Below are 16,762 nucleotides of genomic sequence, written 5' to 3'. Positions count from 1 at the left end.
GCGTGAGTCATTCATGGCACGGTTAAAGTCCCTTAAATGAGAACGTTCAGCAGAGAAGTCTTGATTATCAAACCTAGCATAAAACTCATTAAGGTCATTACAGAAATCTGTCACATTTTTCACTACACAGTGAACCGATTTATCCATACTGGTCAATTTCTTAATACCATGCCAAGCTGATTTTGTATCACTTTTAAACAACTTTTCCACCTTGTCTTTGTATCTATTTTTACATATATTAATTGTTTGATCGATTTCTTTTTGGACGCTTTTCAGTTCAGATACATTGTAATCAGTACGAATACGTCTTTTCTTATTCAATAAGTTCTTTAATTCTTTCGTCATCCACGGTTTGTTATTTGGGAAGCACTTAACGGTTTTCTTTGGTACAATAATATCAATACAAAAATTCAGGTACGAGTTTAGCACATCAACATTATTATCAATAGAGGCATTTTCATCAAATAAAACATCAAAATCTGTACATTCCATACAACCCACAAGGGTATCAGTCACATCACTGTTCCAGGTTTGTATTAGTTTTTCTGTTGGTTTGCTTTGTTTCAGTTTTTGTTTATAAACGGGAGTGAGAAGACACATGTCGTGATCGGAAATACCTAATGGTTTCAGTTTTCTAGCTAAATAACTATTTCTGATATTACCGAAAAATAAGTCTAGCATTCTATTATTTCTTGTAGAGAAAGTAATAAATTGTTGATAATTAGGAACACATTTCTTATATTGACAGTCATTAAAATCGCATGTAATGATTTTCACAGCATCTGGATTATCATTTTCCATGTTACAAACAGCATTATTTAAACAGTTTTCAGCAGCCTTCACATCAGCACTTGGTGGAATATATACAGTTGTGACAAATATCTTCGTAAATTCGCGAGGTAGGTAAAAGGGTCTGAGCGAAAGAGTCAAGTATTCGACATTTTCATCACAATGCTGATCATAGACCGTGACATCTGTACACCACCTGCTGTTCACATACACACAAACTCCGCCGCCAGCTGTCTTCCCAGAGTCTTTCGTCCTATCACCACGATTCAAGGTAAAACCATCTATAATAAATGCAGAGTCCGGGTCTTTATCTTGTTGTAGCCATGTCTCGGTTAAACATATCAATGATGATTCACGGTATTCGTAGCTCCATCTGCAAAGTGCACAGAGTTCGTCTATTTTGTTTCTAAGGCTTCGTACGTTACCACAAACTATAGTCGGTACAGGAACTCGGGCACCTCGCCTTCTGCACCTCATACGCACTCCTCCTCGCCTGCCACGCTTCCTGTTACGTCTCTTGATATCATCTGGTATATCAAAGGGTAAAGTACACCAGCCCATGTCACTAGAAAGCTATAGAAGTTCGTCTCTATGGTAGTGAAGCCTGTTGGTAGCACTGCATTGCTTGTTTACATCCGGGGAACGGCTGTGGCCGGGGCCAGGAACACCCTCCACCTCAGGAAACACACAAAACAATACCAGGGCGGCCCACACCAGGACCATGCACTGCTTCTCCATCCTGCTGAGTTGTTCACAGATGATTGTAGTATACTCAGGGTAACCTCCAAGGCTTGGGAACAGCAAATTAGGGAGAAAAATACGGCAGACGAAAACACACTGGTCGCCGCAGTCGCCCATCACAGTCGCCCATCACAAGATATAATATTTATTGACTGAAAACGGTAAACTTGTCTTGAACGTCTCAACTTCACCTGGATATTCTAGAAGCTATCCCTAACAAAACTTACAATATATGGTATGGAATCCTATCGTGGCATTATACAAAGTATAAAAATATTAAACCTCTTATAAAGCATTCGGATTCCTGTTATCATTCAGTTTTCGCTGGACGCATACAAAAAGAAAACGAACTACAAATGTACAACTCAAACCTACAAATAATTCTTACTCTAATATTCTTAATCTACTTACATATCATGAATAGTTCTAGATAAACTAAAAGTAGCTAAAGTAATTCCTCTTGATAAATCTGGAGATAAGCAGATATCAGTAACTATCGGTTCATATATATCTTACCAGCATTTAATAGACTATTAGAAAAAATCGTAGCATATCGTTTATCACTATATTGAAAAAAAAAAGAAATTGCTAACTCTATATTAACATGGGTTTCGAGCGAATCATTCAACTAAGTCGGTAATTTTACAATTTTTCTGAAGTGTGTATGGATTACTGGATAACAATATTCGTGGATTTATATAAAGCTTTTGATATATTACATCACACTATCCTTAAAAAAAAAATAAAATATTGGAATCAGAGGTCCTTCTCTAGAAATATTTTCAAGTTATTTTAGTAATAGATCACAAACCGTACTTTGTAATTCTTTGTAGTTATTCTTGTCTCAAGGCTATATCTACAGTTGTTCTGTCAGGATCAGTTTTAGGACTCATTTTATTCCTTATAAATATATATATATATATATATATATATATATATATATATATATATATATATATATATATATATATATATATATATATATATATATATATATATATATATATATATATATATATATATATATCAGTGACATATGCAAGCCCTTAATTCAGATTTCATCTCAAGTTTCCTTTCTGACCGTTCTATTGCTGCTGTGGTAGACGGTCACTGTTCTTCTCCTAAATCTATTAACAGTGGTGTTCCTCAGGGTTCTGTCCTGTCACTCACTCTCTTCTTATTATTCATTAATGATCTAAACCAAACTTCTTGTCCTATCCACTCCTACGCTGATGATACCACCCTGCACTTTTCCACGTCTTTTCATAGACGTCCAACCCTTCAGGAGGTAAACATATCACGCAGGGAAGCCACAGAACGCCTGACTTCTGAGCTTTCTAAAATTTCTGATTGGGGCAGAGCAAACTTGGTATTGTTCAGTGCCTCAAAAACTCAATTCCTCCATCTATCAACTCGACACAACCTTCCAGACAACTATCCCCTCTTCTTCAATGACACTCAACTGTCCCCCTCTTCTACACTGAACATCCTCGGTCTGTCCTTTACTTATAATCTGAACTGGAAACTTCACATCTCATCTCTAGCTAAAACAGCTTCTATGAAGTTAGGTGTTCTGAGACGTCTCCGCCAGTTTTTCTTACCCCCCCAACTGCTAACTCTGTACAAGGGCCTTATCCGTCCATGTATGGAGTATGCTTCACATGTCTGGGGGGGTTCCACTCATACTGCTCTTCTAGACAGGGTAAAATCAAAAGCTTTTCGTCTCATCAACTCCTCTCCTCTAACTGACTGTCTTCAGCCTCTCTCTCACCGCCGCAATGTTGCATATCTAGCTGTCTTTTACCGCTATTTTCATGCTAACTGCTCTTCTGATCTTGCTAACTGCATGCCTCCCCTCCTTCCGCGGCCTCGCTGCACAAGACTTTCTTCTTTCTCTCATCCCTATTCTGTCCACCTCTCTAACGCAAGAGTTAACCAGTATTCTCAATCATTCATCCCTTTCTCTGGTAAACTCTGGAACTCCCTGCCTGCTTCTGCATTTCCACCTTCCTATGACTTGAATTCCTTCAAGAGGGAGGTTTCAAGACACTTATCCACCAATTTTTTACCACTGCTTTGACCCTTTTATGGGACTGGCATTTCAGCGGGCATTTTTTTTTATTAGATTTTTGTTGCCCTTGGCCAGTATCCTTCCTACATAAAAAAAAAAAAATACAATATATGAGGATGACACAGCACTGATATTAGCTGGTAAGGACATGTAATCTCTCTATACAGATTTATTTCAGAATTTATATTGGTATACCACTGGATTAGATTTAATAAATTGAAACATAACACCATTAATGTTAGAAAGTACGGTGTTTCAAAAAATGTTATTTACAAAATCTCTGGAAATATATATTGATGATCATCTAAATTGGAACTATCATATAAATGAAGCGTGGTCAAAATTATTTCAGGTTTGTGGCATACAATATAGTTTGAAATAATTTAACAATATATTATTTAATCAGCATTTATCACAATCTTTGTTATCCGCATATTTATTACTGTATAAATTTCTGGGCATGTACATGACCATCATTTATAAATAAACTGGAAGTAACTGTTGCTCTGGTACCAGCAATATCCAGCTTGGCGTAATAACCTTTATTTCGGCCTGTAGATAATATTGTAGTAAACATACGTGTATAACACAAATAAAAAAAGTTAAAATAACCAGATTAGTTCTTTCATAATCAACACATGTATCACATTTCATTGTAAAGATTATGACCATTACAACACCTAGACCTCCGTCATGTAGCACACATAAGCATATCACATGATAATCACTGATAACAACACAATAACAATGATCACTCACAAAAATGCCTCGTCACTGGTACCCAGCAGAATCCCAAGAACAAATACTGCACAGTCCTCTTGCAACCGGTTCATATTTGCTGCATGTCAGCACCATTAAACAACATTGAAATACGATACCCTCATATACAAAATTGTACAAGAAGACAACACCGTGCACCATAATGATCCCTGGGAATAAACCAGCTGTATACAATTCTCACATTGATACCATTGAACTTAATAAACAAATTTGCATTGATAATAGCATTATGCATACCTTGATGAATACACCTGTACAGCCCCCAAACTCATGACACTACCAGGACGTCAAGAAACGTCCAAGACGCCCACCAACCAACCACTGACTCGAGAACACCACTACCCGCCATCACAACACCTGGTTTACACGTCATCCGTGAGCATCGACATGCGTGCTATCAGTAATGTTTACTTTCCTTATAGCACAAAATACATACATAATTATTAGTATTATCACTTCACAACCTTCTACCTGATCGCCAGTATGGGTATCTTGGTCATCCTCTTTTAGAGATTTTGGTGAAACTTTTGCTGTTGCCTTGGACATATCAAAACCTTTTGATAGAGTCTGGCACAAAGCTTTGATTTCCAAACTAGCCTCCTACGGCTATCCATCCATCTCAAGTTTCCTTTCTGACCGTTCTATTGCTGCTGTGGTAGACGGTCACTGTTCTTCTCCTAAATATATTAATAGTGGTGTTCTTCAGGGTTCTGTCCTGTCACCCACTCCCTTCTTATTATTCATCAATTATCTTCTAAACCAAACTTCTTGTCCTATCCACTCCCACCCTGCACTTTTCCACGTCTTTTCATAGACGTCCAACCCTTCAAGAAATAACCATTTTACGCAGGAAAACCACAGAACGCTTGACTAAAATTTCTGATTGGAGCAGAGCAAACTTGGTATTGTTCAATGCCTCAAAAGCTCAATTCCTCCACCTATCAACTCGACACAACCTTCCAGACAACCATCCCCTCTTCTTCAATGACACTCAACTGTCCCCCTCTTCTACACTGAACATCCTCGATCTGTCCTTTACTTATAATCTGAACTGGAAACTTCACATCTCATCTCTAGCTAAAACAGTTTCTATGAAGTTAGGCGTTCTGAGACGTCTCCGCCAGTTTTTCTCACCTTCCAGCTGCTAACTCTGTACAAGGGCCTTATCCGTCCATGTATGAAGTATGCTTCACATGTCTGGGGGGTTTCCACTCATATTGGTTTTCTAGACAGGGTGGAATCAAAAGCTTTTTGTCTTATCAACTCCTCTGCTCTAACTGACTGTCTTCAGCCTCTCTCTCATCGCCACAGTGTTGCATCTCTAGCTGTCTTCTACCGCTATTTTCATGCTAACTGCTCTTCTGATCTTGCTAACTGCATGCCTCCCCACCTCCCGCGGCCTCACTTCTTTCTCTCACCCCTATTCTGTCCACCTCTCTAACGCAAGAGTTAACCAGTATTCTCAATCATTCATCCCTTTCTCTGGTAAACTCTGGAACTCCCTGCCTGCTTCTGTATTTCCACCTTCCTATGACTTGAATTCCTTCAAGAGGGAGGTTTCAAGACACTTATCCTTCAATTTTTGACTACCGCTTTGGACCCTTTTATGGGACTTGCATTTCGGTGGGCATATTTTTTTGTCGGATTTTTGTTGCCCTTGGCCAGTGTCTCTCCTAAATAGAATAAAAAAGTGTAACTAATAATTCAATAACATAAAAGGAAATAATCAGATGTATATTTCATTTAAGGAAATTTTATTCTACTTCTGACTTCTGTAATTACAAGCTTCATCTTGTTCACTTATGCTTTTTTCCTTTGTGTGTGTGTGTGTGTGTGTGTGTGTGTGTGTGTGTGTGTGTGTGTGTATGTCATTATATAAAACTTTAAAACTCTGAGACACAGGTATTGAAATTTAAGAAGAATTAACATAGCACAAGAATGTCCTTCATTTCATACAACACTTCATAAATAGCATAATTTGTTCTTTCCCTTTCATTATGTCTAATGGTTATGTATAATACAAGAAGAGCATAACACAACACTTGAATTATTCAAGATCTATGACTACATCGAATTTTATTTATTTATTATTTATTTACTTATTTATTTATTTATTTACTTATTTATTTATTTATTATTTTACTTGGAGTCTGCATTTGAGTATATATGTATTTGATCAGAAAGTTGTATATTATTGTATATATTTCTATAAGAGTATACTTGGGTAGTGATATTGTATAAGTGTACTATTAACTGCTACGTGCAACTATTTCGAAATTAATATGTCCGTTAGGGAGCTTCGGCTCTATGGGCTGTGCCTATTGGATTATTTTTTTTTTATTTATTTTACTGATATAGGAACATAAGAAAATAAGGGAAGCTGTAAGAAGATATCAGGCCTACACGTGGCGGTCCATGTATGAAACATACACACCTATTTCCACTTTTCTGCCCTATTTATGAATATATCTAATCTTCTTTTAGAGTTTTAAAAAATTAGCACTAACAATCTGATTACTGACTCCGTTCCATTCATCTAGCACTCTGTTTGAGGATCAATTCTTTCGTATCTCTTTCTCAAACCTAAATTTTTCAAATCTCCTCATTCCTTTTAGTCCTTTTTATCCTTTTAGTCGTTCTCCTTTACCGATTCTAACAGACCTATATCCTTCTTGTAATATGGAGACCATAACTGCACAGCATAGTCTAGATGAGGTCTGACTAGTGCCAAATATAACTTTAATATTACTTCGGAACTTCTACTTTTAACACTACTAAACATTAATCCTAATACCCTATTTACTTTAGTTCATGCTTTTTAGACGGAGATCAAGGCTAACTATAACTCCTTTACCTTCTTCGTTCCCAGAACTTAGCAGAGCTTCGTTATTTATTGTGTACCTGCTGTGTGGGTTTCTCCTACCTACGATTACACCGCGTTTGTTAATAATAAACTGCATTTGTCATCTGTCTGTCAATTCGTTTATCTTATCCAAGTCTACCTGCAAGGCAATGACATCCGAAGCTGACCTAACTAATTTACCTCTCTTCATGTCATCCGCAAATTTACTAACATCACCACTAATCCCACTATCTAAGTCATTAATATATATTAAATAAAACAATGGTCCTGAAACTGATCCCTGTGGCTCTCACTAATCACTTGACCCCACTCATATTTATTACAACTCATCTGTCGTCTAACAAAAACCTTGTCCAGTCTAACACCTTCCCAACTATCCTATGCTCCCTAACCTTCTTCAAGAGCCTTTCATGGGGCACCTTGTCGAATGCCTTACTAGCTTTTGATGCGGTACGTTGTCGAATGCCTTACTAAAATCCACATATAGGATGTCCATTATCTGCTGCTCGTAAACTTTACTATAAAAACACAAGTTCATACAACAAGACTTCCCCTCCGTCAAGCCATGTTGTGACTTATTTATCAAATTATGCTCATCTTACATGCATGGCAATAAATTGCTTTAAATCACAATAAATTACTTTACTGTACATTGCCCTTCATTCCCTTTGAACATTTACAAAGTCTTAGCACCAACATTTTTTATTCAAAATTCCCATCTAAAGAGGGCGCCAAATATGTTTAGTCAAGTAACCCATTAGGCGACACCACGAGAAATCCTCAGATACCTTTCTACTTTCTCAGCGTTCAATACTGCAACAACTGCCTCTCTATACGTATATTGATTTATTATAAACGAAGCAAATATGCCTATAGCACTAAATGAAGTTTTGTTGCTGATACAGGTGGGTAAGAACCTCATGGGAGGAAGCCACAGCAAGTCATTCTTTACAATAACAGGACTCAAGAACTAGAACAATTTCACGGAAGACAAAAAATCTATTTCGAAATTGTCACTATTAGTTTTCGCATATATATATATATATATATATATATATATATATATATATATATATATATATATATATATATATATATATATATATATATATATATATATATATATATATATATATATATTTAGGGGGTGCTGTGAACTTATCATTAAACCCAGCCGTGACCTCACTGAACGTTTCCCTTTGTATCTCACAACACAAGGGGGCAGTCACCGCCTGCCCTCTAAAGACAAGTCTCTTCCTTCACTCAAAACTACAAGCACCTAATAACACACACACCCTTCACTCAAAAATTTTAAAATCATCATGGCGACTCCTACACCAGCCTCGGAGTCCCCATCTGTGGAGGGGACCATAAATGTCCCCATGTCGGACTGCCTTTCTGTCGACGACCCTAAGCGTCTTAACACAGCCATCAACTTTTTCTTCATTAACGTCTGCAACATTCGCGGTCTAAGATTTAATTTTCAATCTGTAGAATACCACATCTCCTCTTCGAAACCTCATCTTGTTTTCCTCACTAAAACTCAGGTGTCTAAGGCAACTGACAGTAACCCCTTTTCTGTTCCCTCCTACTTTCTCTATCCTCATTTTCGATCCAAAGCTGGATGCTGCGTTTATGTGCGCAATGACTTAACCTGCTCTCGTGCACACGCTCTTGAATCTTCCGAGTTTTCCACCATCTGGCTACGACAACAGAGTCACTCTTAAACTAAATTTATCTGTGCTGTATACCTCTCACCTAACTCCTCTCACTATAAGAAATTCTTTGACTACTTAACTTCCAAAGTGGAGCACATTCTGACCCTCTTCCTTTTTGCAGAGATCTCCATTCTTGGAGACTTCAATGTTCACCACCAACTTTGGCTTTCCTCTCCCTTCACTGACCATCCTGGTGAACTAGCCTTCAACTTTGCTATCCTTCACGACCTAGAGCAATTGGTGCAACACCCTACTCGTATTTCTGACCGTCTTCGAGATACGCCCAACATTCCTGACCTTTTCCTGACCTCTAATCCTTCTGCTTATGCTGTCACCCTTTCTTCTCTGTTGGGTTCCTCCGATCACAATCTCATATCTGTATCTTGTCCTGTCGCTCCAATCCCTCCTCAGTATCCCCCTAAGCGAAGGTGCCTCTGGCGTTTTGCCTCAGCTAGTTGGGGAGACCTGAGGAGTTATTTTGCTGATTTTCCTTGGAATTATTACTGCTTCCGTGTCAGAGACCTGTCTTTGTGTGCTCAGCGCATAACAAAGGTGATAGTGTCTGGCATGGAGGCGTATATTCCTCACTCTTTTTCTCGTCCTAAACCTTGTAAACCTTGGTTTAACACAGTTTGTTCTCGTACTATACATGATAGAGAGGTGTCCCACAAAAGGTACTTAAGCCTTCCGTCATCAGAATCTCATGCACTCTATATTTTTGCCCGGAACCATGCCAAGTCTGTTCTCGAACTAGCCAAAAACTCCTTCATTAACAGAAAGTGTCAAAACCTTTCAAGATCTAACTCCCCTCATGACTTCTGGCATCTATCCAAAAATATCTTCAATAACTTTGCTTCTTCTCCTTTCCCTCCTTTATTTCAACCAGATGGCACCACTGCTATCACATCTATATCCAAAGCTGAACTCTTTGCTCTAACCTTTGCTAAAAACGCTACCTTGGACGATTCTGGGCTTGTTCCTCCCTCTCCTCCACCCTCTGACTACTTCATGCCACCTATTAAAATTCTTCGCAATGATGTTTTTCATGCTCTTGCTGGCCTAAACCCTCGTGACTTCTGGCATCTATCCAAAAATATCTTCAATAACTTTGCTTCTTCTCCTTTCCCTCCTTTATTTCAACCAGATGGCACCACTGCTATCACATCTATATCCAAAGCTGAACTCTTTGCTCTAACCTTTCCTAAAAACGCTACCTTGGACGATTCTGGGCTTGTTCCTCCCTATCCTCCACCCTCTGACTACTTCATGCCACATATTAAAATTCTTCGCAATGATGTTTTTCATGCCCTTGCTGGCCTAAACCCTCGGAAAGCTTATGGACCAGATGGGGTCCTTCCTATTGTTCTCCGAAACTGTGCCTCCGTGCTTGCACCTTGCCTAGTCAAACTCTTTCAGCTTTGTCAGTCTACATCTACCATTCCTTCTTGCTGGAAGTTTGCCTATATTCAACCTCTTCCTAAAAAGTGTGACCGTTCTAATCCCTCAAACTACCGTCCTATTGCTTTAATTTCCTGCCTATCTAAAGTTTTTTAATCTATCCTCAACAGGAAGATTCTTAAATATTTATCACTTCACAACCTTCTATCTGATCGCCAGTACTGGTTCCGTCAAGGCCGCGCTACTGGTGATCTGGCTTTCCTTACTGAGTCTTGGTCATCCTCTTTTAGAGATTTTGGTGAAACTTTTGCTGTTGCATTGGACATATCAAAAGCTTTTGATACAGTCTGGCACAAAGCTTTGATTTCCACCTCCTACGGTTTCTATCCTTCTCTCTGTAACTTCATCTCAAGTTTCCTTTCTGACCGTTCCATTGCTGCTGTGGTAGACGGTCACTGTTCTTCTCCTAAATCTATTAACAGTGGTGTTCCTCAGTGTTCTGTCCTGTCACCCACTATCTTCTTATTATTCAATAATGATCTTCTAAACCATACTTCTTGTCCTATCCACTCCTACGCTGATGATACCACCCTGCACTTTTCCAGGTCTTTTCATAGACGTCCAACTCTTCAGGAGGTAAACATTTCACGCAGGGAAGCCACAGAACGCTTGACTTCTGACCTTTCAAAAATTTCTGATTGGGGCAGTGCAAACTTGGTATTTTTCAATGCCTCAAAAACTCAATTCCTCCATCTATCAACTCGACACAACCTTCCATACAACTATCCCCTCTTCTTCAGTGACACTCAAGTGTCCCCCTCTTCTACACTGAACATCCTCGGTCTGTCCTTTATTTATACTGTAATCTGAACTGGAAACTTCACATCTCACACCTAGCTAAAACAGCTTGTATGAAGTTAGGTGCTCTAAGACGTCTCCGCCAGTTTTTTTCATCCCCCCAGCTGCTAACTCTGTACAAGGGTCTTATCCATCCATGTATGGATAAGACTGGGAGGGTTCCACTCATACTGCTCTTCTAGACAGGGTGGAATCTAAAGCTTTTCGTTTCATCAACTCCTCTTCTCTAACTGATTGTCCTCAGCCTCTCTCTCACCACAGCAATGTTGCATCTCTAGTTGTTTTCTACCGCTATTTTCATGTTAACTGCTCTTCTGATCTTGCTAACTGCATGCCTCCCCTCCTCCCGCGGCCTCACTGCACAAAACTTTCTTCTTTCTCTCACCCCTATTCTGTCCACCTCTCTAACGCAAGAGTTAACCAGAATTCTCAATCATTCATCCCTTTCTCTGGTAAACTCTGGAACTCCCTGCCTGCTTCTGTATTTTCACCTTCCTATGACTTGAATTCCTTCAAGAGGGATGTTTCAAGACACTTATTCATCAATTTTTGACTACTGCTTTGACCCTTTTATGGGACTGGCATTTCAGTGGGCATTTTTTTATTGGATTTTTGTTGCCCTTGGCCAGTGTCCTTCCTACATAAAAAAAAAAAAAAATAATAAAAAAAGAATATATATATATATATATATATATATATATATATATATATATATATATATATATATATATATATATATATATATATATATATATATATATATATATAATATCGCCAGCCTGTTTTTACCCACCCACAGACAAAGGAATGTAATACAACAATTACCAGTTCCAACAGCTGGGTAAAAATCGTCAGTCACTTTCTAGGGAGCGGACATTTACAATAAGCGAGAAACACATAAGGATATTAATGTTCTACGGAATACCGCCCTTACAAACAACAAGACAAATTCCTCCTACTTCCGTAGAATACTATCTCCTGCTGTGCACTATTGTATTTACCTTCCCAGGAGACATGTCCTCTTTCACAGAAACAACACGACCCGAGGAAAGATAATATTCTACTACACATCAGCATATTATCATTATTCTGCCTTCTGGGCAACAGCAGCATTTGACACAGCAACACACACATAGACCTACTGTCTACAAAATTAAACAGGAGGGTCATGAACTGGAACAAAACTCGGTGTACACACACACACTCAGCCGAGGAGTCACGTCCCGAATATCTGATCTCTGACGTAGGTTACAGCTATGTATACTAATGGGCAGCTGGAGGGAGACACCTAAAGCTACACATATTTGGAGGGTCTTACTGCGTGATTACTCAATTATCTCCTTAGAATAAAAGACCCGTCTACCTGTAAAACCCCCACCCAGTCTCCTCCGTGCGTCGGCCTTCTGTCCATTCCGTGATCAGTATTAGGGCCATTGTTATTTCTAATATATATCAATGACTTGGATAGTGGAATTAGTAGTGATGTTAGTAAATTTGCGGATGACACAAAGATAGGTAGATTGATTAGATTAGAATCGGATGCCATCGCCTTGCAGGCAGACTTAGATAAAATGAATGAATGGACGGATAGATGGCAAATGCAATTTAATATCAATAAATGCAAAGTACTTAGCGTAGGTAGAGGAAACCCACACAATAGGTACACAGTAAACAACCAAACTCTGGTAGGTACAGGATACGAGAAAGATTTAGGAGTTATAGTTAGCTCTGAACTCCGTCTAGGGAAACAATGCATAGAAGCCAGAAACAAGGCAAATAGGGTACTAGGATTAATTTTTAGCAGTGTTAAAAGTAGAAGGCCGGAAGTAATATTAAAGTTATACTTGGCGCTGGGCAGACCTCATCTAGACTACGCGGTGCAGTTCTGGTCCCCACATTACAGGAAAGACATAGGTCTATTAGAATCAGTACAGAGGAGAATGACTAAAAGGATACAGGGGATGAGGAGTATTCCTTACGAGGCGAGGTTGAAGCTATTAAATTTATATTCTCTAGAGAGACGTAGGTTAAGAGGGGACCTGATAAAAGTCTTTAAGTGGTATAAGGGTTATAACAAGGGAGATGTAAGCAAAATTCTTAGGATCAGCAACCAGGGTAGAACAAGAAATAACGGGTTCAGGCTTGAAAAATTTAGGTTTAGAAAGGAGATAGGAAAAAATTGGTTCTCAAATAGAGTGGTAGATGAGTGGAACGGGCTCATTGGTCATGTAATTAGTACTAGGACACTAGAGAGCTTTAAGAGGAGATTGGACAAGTTTATGGATGGGGATAACAGATGGAAATAGGTAGGTGTGTTTCATACAGGGACTGCCACATGTAAGCCTGGTCGCTTCTTGCAGCTTCCCTTATTTCTTATGTTCTTATGTTCTTATGTCTCAAGGGTGGGTTGTGAATGACTGTGGGAACGAAAGCCACTCTCTCACTCTGCTACTATGGGGGCCAGTAGATCTACAAGTAGGTTGTTGTAGCGGGTGCTATTAGCAACGTCCCCAGCAACCTCCAAATCTTATAGCAACCGTGTCTTTGTGAATACCGTTCCTCCGAGGAACGGTATCCACAAAGACTTGCAGCGGTTGGAGGTTCCTAAACAGCCTAAGAGTGTTCATTGGCTGCCGGGGTTGATACGTCACTGACTCGACGTGACACGCAAGGAAGCCAGTTACAAGAGAAGGCTTTGTGTTATCGCTGACATTGTTTACAAACCATGATACAGCGTCACGCGCCCACCGCCACCACTCACCACAGTCAACTGTCATCACAGTTCTTTCATCATGGCTAGTGAAACCCCATAAGAAATCAAGGAGACAATGATTCACCGACACCGAGACCTTAACCTTGGTGGAGGAGGTGTAGAGTCAGGGTGCAGTGGGCAACAAACCTCACACCACAAAAATAAGAAATCTTAGGAGGATGTGGCAGGAGAGTGAAGTTATGGCTTATGGTTCCAGGCACACAGTAACATATTTGTTTATTGTTTCATCTTGAACAAATTCCATTCGGAATTTAGTTAATGTTCTGGACATTGCTTTGAGTAAACGATTTTTTTTTTTTTCTGCTCATCCTTTGTAAGACATTAGTGACTTATAGGTTTGGTATGGGGATTATTTTAAATTGAGAAAGGCTTAGGTTAGCTAGGTTGAGTTAAGTTAGGCTGGTGTTGGCAGTGCTTAGAACCCATCCAGTTATATAACAAAAGTTTGCTGTTGTGTAATGTGATAGTAGTGTTGTAGTAAAGTTTACCAATATTTCATGTAGTTAATAACATAGTGAAATAACTGCGTGATCACATTAGGAATATATAAAAAATAAATCCTAGTGTCAAAATGTGAGTGCATGATTAATAATTGTGGGTAAAAGAGCACCCTGAAGCTAGTTGATAACCATAACCAAGAACCTGCTAAGTACTGGATTACAAATAGGACTGTGTACAATACCTGGGGCAGTCAGGTCTGAGACAGTGACCACTGTAATGCTTAAGAACTATTCAAGATAAGCTCTAATACATTCAAGTATTAAAGCAGGTAGATTTAGGTTAACATAGAAGTTTCTAACTGGCTGATGACATATATATATATATATATATATATATATATATATATATATATATATATATATATATATATATATATATATATATATATATATATATATATATCATCAGCCAGTTAGAAACTTCTATGTTAACCTAAATCTATATATGGATATTAAAGCTGTAATTATACATATATATATATATATATATATATATATATATATATATATATATATATATATATATATATATATATATATATATATATATATATATATATATATATATATATATATATATATATATATATATATATATATATATATATATAATTACAGTTTTAATAACCACGCAGGTTTGGAACTTCATTTGCAGGGCAACAGATCCATCGCTCAGCTTCCCAATTTAGATACATGCACACTTTAATAACAAACCAGCAAAACTATATAATAGGCATGAATAAGTTGACTGCTCATTAAAAATAAATGTCAATAAAACATTCTCTCTCTAAAAATATACTCTCTAAATATATTCTCTCCCTGTAATAATTTAAGAACTTTGCTTTTTTTTCAGGAGTGTCTGGCCCTCTGCTGAACCACAGCCATCCACCAGTAGTGGTGATGGAGTCATCAAATTCTCACCTGCTGGTGTTGCTGGGTCTGCAGAGTACTGCTATGGGAGTTACCCTCATTGCCGACAGTGGATGAAGATCTGACTTCCCAAATGATCCATCATACAAGATGACGTCTCCCAATGGCGAATAACTGTGCCATTTGTTCCATGCTGACATGAATTAAATTCTGTTCTCCACTATATACCCGTGAACACTGTATGTACACTTACCATGTGCTGTATTTTTTTAATAGTATCTTCTTATTACAATCCATCAATTTGCTATTTAAATACGTTGATTAAAGTCATGTTTTCATCTTAAATTTTTGCAGTTATAACTTGACCGAGTGCAACAATTTATAGTGATCTGAAGGAAACGTGAGACTTCCTGCATGGACTAGCGAAGGCACAATGGCAACTAGTGGCAGGCACAACGAGAGCTGGTGGCAGACACAACAGAAAATGGTGGCAGTCACAAGGCCTGGTGACAGGCACAACGGGAGATGGTGGCAGGCACAACGAGAGCTGGTGGCAGACACAACGAAAAATGGAAGCAGGCACAACAAGAGCTAGTACTCTCAGCAGCAATCTTCTCAAATACAAAGAGAATGTTTAGATTTATTCAGGCACTTTATGGCTCATGCCACTAAGTGCTTTGTGGCCAACATCAAACATTAACACACTGCTGAAAATTTTAAAAGCATATATATTGCTATTTATTTTTTGTTACTTTACCTTGTTATTGTTAATACTTTATCATATCAAAGCATTTCGCCATTTCTTTGTGCTGTGATTCATGTTAGTGAAAGTTAACTGTGATATCAACAATGCCTTAGTATTACTTTAAAGTAAAAAGTAACTGCCATCTGTGTAGGTAAGGTTGAAATTTTTTTTTGTGGTGACCTGTTGGGAATTTTTGTACATATGTTTATTTACCTAGTTGAGCTTTACACGCCCTGAGCTATACTCACTTAGTGGATATGTGTGTGTGTCTGTGTGTGTGTGTCTGTGTGTGTGTGTGTGTGTGTGTGTGTGTGTGTGTGTGTGTGTGTGTGTGTGTGTGTGTGTGTGTGTGTGTGTGTGTGTGTGTGTGTGTGTGTGTGTGTGTTTGTTTGTGTGTGTGTGTGTATGTTTTCTCACGTATTGCCAAAGGTTTTGGAACTTCTTAATTACTTTATTTAATAAATGCAAATCCACTGCACCTTTTCTATAATTTTTGTATCATTCATACCTAATACTAACAACCTATTTCATTTATAGATGAAATATAATGCTGTACTGATCTGTCTAATTAATTTGCATTGATTCATGGAAAATCATTATTTCACTCAGTACATGATTACTGATACATGCAAGTGATACCTGTCTTTCTTCTTTTA

The 16,762-nt window shown here is 38.2% G+C and overlaps 1 protein-coding gene across 2 annotated transcripts in view; it reads left to right on the top strand.

Moving 5' to 3' along the window:
- Nucleotides 1-16,531, top strand: part of LOC135089534 (uncharacterized) — a 177,131-nt gene extending 160,600 nt beyond the window's left edge. The window contains exons 10-11 of one of the 2 annotated variants that reach the window (XR_010261528.1): nucleotides 15,345-15,600; nucleotides 15,716-16,528. Coding sequence is in view for 1 of the 2 variants with exons in the window: in XM_063985190.1 (XP_063841260.1) it covers nucleotides 15,345-15,365 (21 nt within the window). In the remaining variant the exon portion in view is untranslated. Of the gene's footprint in view, nucleotides 1-15,344 lie in introns of both variants that reach the window. The other variant, XM_063985190.1, reaches the window with a different exon arrangement.
- The last annotated feature ends 231 nt before the right edge of the window (nucleotides 16,532-16,762 follow it).

Source organism: Scylla paramamosain, chromosome 33 (assembly GCF_035594125.1).
Source record: "Scylla paramamosain isolate STU-SP2022 chromosome 33, ASM3559412v1, whole genome shotgun sequence".
Taxonomy (NCBI): Eukaryota; Metazoa; Arthropoda; class Malacostraca; order Decapoda; family Portunidae; genus Scylla; species Scylla paramamosain.
Note: the sequence above shows the minus strand (reverse complement) of the source record. Positions and strands in the feature narration are given on the sequence as shown.